The following is a 6979-nucleotide window of genomic DNA, read 5'->3' on the forward strand; positions in this document are numbered from 1 at the left end:
TTGCTCGTAGATATCCATCAACATGATCAAACCGAACCAAAGCGGCATCCTTGTCAATTTGTTGTACAATCAGTTTGAGCCATAGTTCATACTCCCTTCGTCTCAAAATTCTTGTCTTATATTTGTTTGGATATGAATATATCTAATCACGTTTTAGTATTTTGATACATTCATTTCTAGATAAACTTAAGACAAGATTTTAAAAACGAAGGTAGTACTAAGGCCCTGTTTGGAACCACCAGATTATATAATCCAGTTTTTATAATCTACTAGTAAAAGGGCCCGTACGTTGCAACGGGAGAAAAAAATACCACACGCTTTTAATCTTTTTATAATCATTTTGATTTATTAAAATAATAAGCTAACTAACTAATGTAGTCAGTCCTATCCTATTTTGTTGAGAAATCAACCCGTCCATTGTTAATTCCACCATGATGAGAAATTGAGGGGACAAGCAAAGCAAAACAAAGAGGCTACGTGAATTGATCAATAGACTATTATCTTATTTCACTCATGGGGTAGAGAATGTGGGATCGAATGACAAACTGAAGGTGGTGTTCCATTCTCTGTCTCTACAACAATACAATCTTACATTCAATACATTCATTCACCCGCAAACAAATCCCCACTAAACAAAACAAAAATTGCTGGTGCTTGACACACGGTTGGAGGCATTGGGGAGGGATCTCACCACATGATGAGTTCCTGCCGGAGGAGGGGATACGATGAGGGGAGCAAGGGTTAGGCGCCTCTATCTGGCCATAAGGAGTTGTCGTTGTCGCGCCATAACCTCGGAGTTCCCCGTGTGAGCCATGGAGGCCCGCCTCCACCTGCAAGTACTTCGCTCCGCCGCGCCTTATTCGTGCGCCACCGCCGTTCTGCATCGAGCAGATGCATCATCCCCAGTCACTGTAGCTGTCGCGTTGATTTGATCCAGAAGCTGTGCTCGAGCGCAGAAATGGGGGCAGCAAGCGGGAAGAGGTACGACCGCGGAGGCGGGTGGGTCGAGATCGACAACAGTGGTGGTTGAGGTCGGCCGCGGCGGCGAGTGGTGTGACAGCGGCCTGTGCACAGGCCAGGGTGGACCAGGGTCGACGCGATGCGCTCGAGCGCCGCAACAGGGGCAGTGAGCGGGGATAGGTACGACCGCGGAGGCGGGTGGGTTGAGATCGGCAGCGGTGGCGGTTGAGGTCGGCGACGGCGACAAGTGGTGTGGCGGCGGCCTGGGCACAGGCCAGGGTGGCCCAGGGTCGACGGGAGGAGGCGATGCGTACGGGCATAATTTTTGCAGCGAATCGTTTTTTCCTTTTGCGTTGCAGATAAATGATGAAGCACGGGTTGAATAACAAAAATTACAGGAGGTTTTTTTTATAAAAATGCCACGGTGGGTTTTCCGACGGAAGTAATAGCCGCTTTATTATTAGGTATAGATTATGTCTCTAAACATGACAGCTTATGGTGTAGATTATAAAAACTAGATGGATAGATTATTAAAAAACTCATAATCTACTCTATACGTGCTAAAATCAGATTATGGATTGCTAATGACCCATTACCTTATAAAGTTGGAGATAATTACATTTCTACCACCGCCACCCTCCTTTTTAAAAAACAGAGGACACACAAGTCATTATGCAATATAAAACCTGGATTACAGTTTATATAATGTGGCGTCCAAATATGTTCACCTAGATTATTTTTATAAACCAGATTATATAATCTATCTTCATAATTCAGATTATCATAGGCCCTGTTTAGAACCACCCAAATTATATAATTCGATTTTTATAATCTATTATGTTTCCAAACATGACAGATTATATTGTAGTTTATAAAAACTAGATGGTCAGATTGTTAAAAACTCATAAGCCCTGTTTGGAACCACTCAGATTATATAATTCGATTTTTATAATCTATTATGTCTCCAAACAGGACATATTATATTGCAGTTTATAAAAACTAGATGGCCAGATTATTAAAAACTCATAATCTACTCTACCCCAGCTAAAATCAGATTATGAATTACTAATGACCCATTACCCTTGGAAACTTGGAGATAATTACCTACTGCCACCGCTACCGTCCTCCAAACATGACTACCTAAATTATTACCTTTGCAGCTAAAAAAGAGAAGACAAACATGTCATTGTACTATATAAAACCTGAATTACAGTTTATATAATTTGGCCTCCAAACATGTCCACCTAGATTATTTTTATAAACCAGATTATATAATCCATCTTCATAATCTAGATTATTATAATCTATTGTGCTTCCAAACATGCCTATAATCTACTCTACCCCGGCTAAAATCAGATTATGGATTACTAATGATCCATTACTTCTGGAAACTTGGAGATAATTACCTACTGCCACCGTCATCGTCTTCCAAACATGTCCACCTAGATTATTACCTTTGCAGCTAAAAACAGAGAGCAGATATGTCATTGTACAATATAAAACCTGGATTACAATTTATATAATCTGTCTTTCAAACATGTACACCTAGATTATTTTTATAACCAGATTATATAATCTATTTTCGTAATTCAGATTATTATAATCCATTGTGGTTCCAAATAAAGCCATAATCTATTATGATTCTAAACATGGCCTAAATTCACCACTAACGAATACTACCTCCGTTCCTAAATATAAGTCTTTTAAGCGATTTCATTAAGGGACTACATACGGAGCAAAATGAATGAATCTATATTTCAAAGTATGTCTATATACATCCGTACGTAGTTTTTTGAAATCTCTAAAAAAGACTTATATTATGAAATGGAGGGAGTAAGTTGTAAATTTGCCGTGCCGTCGTGTCGTCACCGCCGTCCGCGTTGACGGATAGCTCTCTCCTTTCGATCTGCTCCCCTCCGTGTTGTGTCCGCGTCGCCAAACCAACCCACGTTCTGCTTCGCTTCGCCCCCTTCCCACCTGTTTCATTCCATCCCCATCCCCGTCCCCGTCCCCGTCCCCGTGATCGAGAGAGCACACAACTCCAATTCCCCAAGTTCAACCCCATGGCTGGCTACCCCCCGCCCCCCGGCTCCGGCTACCCCTACGGCGCTGCTGGCGGCTACGGAGCCCCGCCGCCCTCCGGCCAGAAGCCCCCCAAGGAAGGCAAGACCTCTTCCTCTTCCGGCCCCGACCCCTACCACGGCGCCCCGCCCCCGCAGCAGCCTTACGGCGGGGGCGGTGGCGGCGGCTACGGCGCCCCACCGTCCTACGGCCAGAAGCCCCCCAAGGAAGGCAAGACCTCCTACTCCTCCGGCTCCGACCCCTACCACGGTGCTCCGCCCCCGCAGCAGCCTTACGGCGGGGGCGGCGGAGGCGGCTACGGGCAGCAGCCCTACGGCGCCCAGCCGCCTTCGTCCGCCGCGCCGTACGGGGGCCCACCCGCCGCGCAGCCCTACGCAGGAGGCGGCGCCGGCGGGTACGGTAGCCCGTTCGCGGCGCTGGTGCCGTCGACCTTCCCGCCGGGGACGGACCCGAACGTCGTGGCGTGCTTCCAGGCGGCGGACCGCGACGGCAGCGGGATGATCGACGACAAGGAGCTGCAGTCCGCGCTCTCTGGGTACAGCAGCCAGAGCTTCAGCCTCCGCACCGTCCACCTCCTCATGTACCTCTTCACCAACTCCAACGTCCGCAAGATCGGCAAGTCCTCCCTCCCTCCTCCATATGTCGTAGAAATATCTCTCAAGTCTTAGTCACCATCGTTCTAGGATCAATGGGGCCGGGATCCATTGCGTCATTGTCTTTGACTCTTAGCTTCCAGGACAGGAGGCAATCGTGCGTCTCCCTGGTCCACTGCGCAGCCGTCTCGGCATGCACACGACTTAGTGTTGATGTTCTTCTGGTCTTTGTAGCACGCACTTAGTGGTGAATTGTTTGAGCCAGAGTTCACAAATGGACCCTTTTCATTTCTGGGGAAGGATCCCGAGGAAGCCGTGCAAATTTAGTTCAGCTTGACTGGATTTCAGACTGTCAGTCTATGGACTAATGTTAGATACAGGCATACAGCTGGAGCACATGCCAAGTATTCATGTTGGGAAGTATTAGACCCTTACTTAAAACTTCAGCTGTGCAAAACCCACAAGTTGTTCTGTTGTTATGGACATCTTAGCAAATAACTTGACACTGATGATTGTTGTATTTTCTTTTCTTCCCGATGTGAAAGATTGGATGGGAAGTGTGGATTGCTTTATCAGATCTGCATTTCTTTACTTTCAGTTTAACCTGGTCCATCAAGGAAACGTGAGTTTTAGTTTATGCTTATCCAAGCTTCAAAGTTTGAACTGCCTTGAGTTAGTTCTACCAAAGCTTTTTTGACGGAAGGTTATCCTTGAAAGCTTGAGATACTTTTCCTAACTGTCATTCACCAAAACCGAAGGTTGTTTCTGTTGTGATGAAACTATGGTTTGCACGAGACAACCAACTAGTATGTACTAATTTCTTTGGTCTGTAATCCATCACAGTACAAGCATGGATTGGTCTTAACTGCCACACAGTTCGCATTTATAGCTTGCTACCTAGAATTATCGGCCATTTATATGTTGTCTTTATTTGTTTTAAAGTATGAAGTATACATACAGGGCCTCTTTGATTCATAGGAAAAGTAGAGGAAAATCATAGGAACAGGGAATTTTCCTGTGACACTGTTCATCCATTTGATTCAAAGGAATTGACCATTGGAAAAAAGAAAGGGATTTTTAAATCCACTTAGACATCTTTTTACATTCCTATGCACAAAGAACGAGACAAAGGCCAGAAATAGCATAATATTTACCTCATCTTATCTTTTCATATGGTTTGACCTTAATTTGATCATGTTTTTTAGGGTTCATGTGTTTTTCCTATTCCTGTGAAACAAACATCCAATTCTGCAGATTCCTATGTTTCCGAGTTCTCTGCTTTAAACATGCAATCCTATCCCATTCCTGTATTTTTGAAATCCTGCGTATCAAAAAGGCCCATACTGTTTTCGACATTTGACATTTCCGTCCCCTCTCTATTTTTTTTCTTTAACCTTCCTAACTTTAAATACAATTACCTTTGATCCTTTCAGGGCCAAAGGAGTTCACTTCTGTGTTTTACAGTCTTCAGAATTGGAGGGTGAGATGCTACAGCAGTACAGCTTCAAGTTCCCTTGCTTCTTTCCTTTGTGAGGGAACCAACCAACTAACTTAACATTGCTTGTGCTACATTTCCCACATTTATTGTGCAGGGCATATTTGAGAGGTTTGACCGTGACCGAAGTGGTAGAATTGATGCAGCAGAACTGCGTGATGCTCTTCTAGATCTTGGATATTCGGTCTCTCCAACTGTGCTAGACTTGCTTGTGTCTAAATTTGACAAGACTGGGGGCAAGAACAAAGCGGTTGAATATGACAACTTCATTGAGTAAGATTATTCCTTCAGTTAGTTGTAACTTGGCTGATTGTTTTTCCCATAAAACTGCACAACCTTTTGCAGCATCTAATTGAAACATGGATAGGTCAAATTTGTTTAGCTTGTCAAAAAAATAATTATGTCAAGATCAGAATTGGCAAAAATACTGGGTTCCCTTACAAAGCTTAGCAGTAGCACAATCTGATAATATTTCGCAGTTTCAGTATTATGTGCTGATGGGAAATTAGAAATCGTGCATCGCTATGGCGCTCTCATGGAGGAATTGTGCATCACTTGTTGATATCTGTACCATGCCATTTAATGTTTACTGCTAATCGGTTTCTTCCACTTAAGAATGAAATGCCCTGTCCAACTTGTGAATGATCGAACGGAAAAATGGCCAATCATTGAAATTTCCACTTCATTTTCTGATGCAAAGCCTTATGATTCATACTGCTGAGGAATAATTTGAATCCTCCTATTTCGTTCCATTTCAAACTGTACTACTCCCTCCGATTCAAATTAATTGTTAGTACAACCTTATAACATTCCTCCTGACTGTTTGTTCTTTATGTATGCAGATGCTGCCTTACAGTGAAGGTAATTCCACCAAATAAACTAACATCTTTTTTGCATTTCATGGTGGTCATTTGGTTGAATTACCTTTATAATTTGCCTGAATTACTTTGGCAGGGCCTGACCGAGAAGTTCAAGGAGAAGGACACGGCGTACTCGGGGTCTGCAACTTTTGGCTACGAGGCGTTCATGCTAACCGTGCTCCCTTTCCTCATCGCATGATGGCACCGCGGTGCTTCTGGGTTGAGCTTGATCTGAGCATATGTATCGTCCCAGGTGTATCGAAACGGTTGCTAGAGTTGTTTTGCCACTAGCTCTGTTACCTACCGGCTGTAAATGTAATACTGGCACTTTGGAATAAGTCTTTTGGAGAATTCAAACAAGTTATGGTATACTCCCTCCGTTCCGAAATAAGTGACTCAACTTTGTACTAACTGTGCAGGGAGTACATACTACGTAGTACCTACTAACAGAGCTTATCTCCTCATGGATGCATTAGAACTCTGATGAAAAGCGGTGCACAAGTTCGATTGCTAGTCGAAATCAAACCCCTCTCACCGGAGGAGCTAGTCCTCAGTTACCTTACCTCAACCCTGGATTGCTCACCAGCCACCCACGATGACGGAGAGGCCTTCGATGTAATGTAAGTTTTTCATGTGGCTTGTGATCTGGAAAAGAATTTGGATGGCTGATCGTCTTGCCTAACGGAATCTTCCTCACAACCACAAATGTGTCCGTTGCCTCGCCTAACGGAATCTTCCTCACAACCACAGATGTGTTTGTTACTCTCTTCCTGTAGGCTATCTACCATCTTTTAAGACTAGTCAAGTTCTCACATGGATTGGACTCTCGATGATATATCCCACCGTCGGCAGCTTTGGTTCCGGCGCCTCCACTACGGTTGATCCCCTTTCATTACATACATTTTCTTTTTGAATTTTCATCGGGGGAGGAGGGGAAAGCCCCTCAAGGCCTCAACCACTTGAATTGTATTCAATTTGTCTATAAGAGC

The 6979-nt window shown here is 44.2% G+C and overlaps 1 protein-coding gene across 1 annotated transcript; it reads left to right on the forward strand.

The window, feature by feature from the left end:
• Positions 1–2890: 2890 nt before the first annotated feature.
• Positions 2891–6378, forward strand: LOC123448183 (calcium-binding protein CBP-like). Its single transcript, XM_045124993.1, has 5 exons — positions 2891–3657; positions 5069–5115; positions 5228–5403; positions 5973–5991; positions 6085–6378. The coding sequence occupies exons 1-5, from the start codon at positions 3024–3026 to the stop codon at positions 6187–6189; spliced, it is 981 nt and encodes a 326-aa protein (XP_044980928.1). The 5' UTR covers positions 2891–3023; the 3' UTR covers positions 6190–6378.
• The last annotated feature ends 601 nt before the right edge of the window (positions 6379–6979 follow it).

The sequence above is a fragment of the Hordeum vulgare genome, chromosome 4H (genome assembly GCF_904849725.1).
Source record: "Hordeum vulgare subsp. vulgare chromosome 4H, MorexV3_pseudomolecules_assembly, whole genome shotgun sequence".
NCBI classification, from domain to species: domain Eukaryota; kingdom Viridiplantae; phylum Streptophyta; class Magnoliopsida; order Poales; family Poaceae; genus Hordeum; species Hordeum vulgare.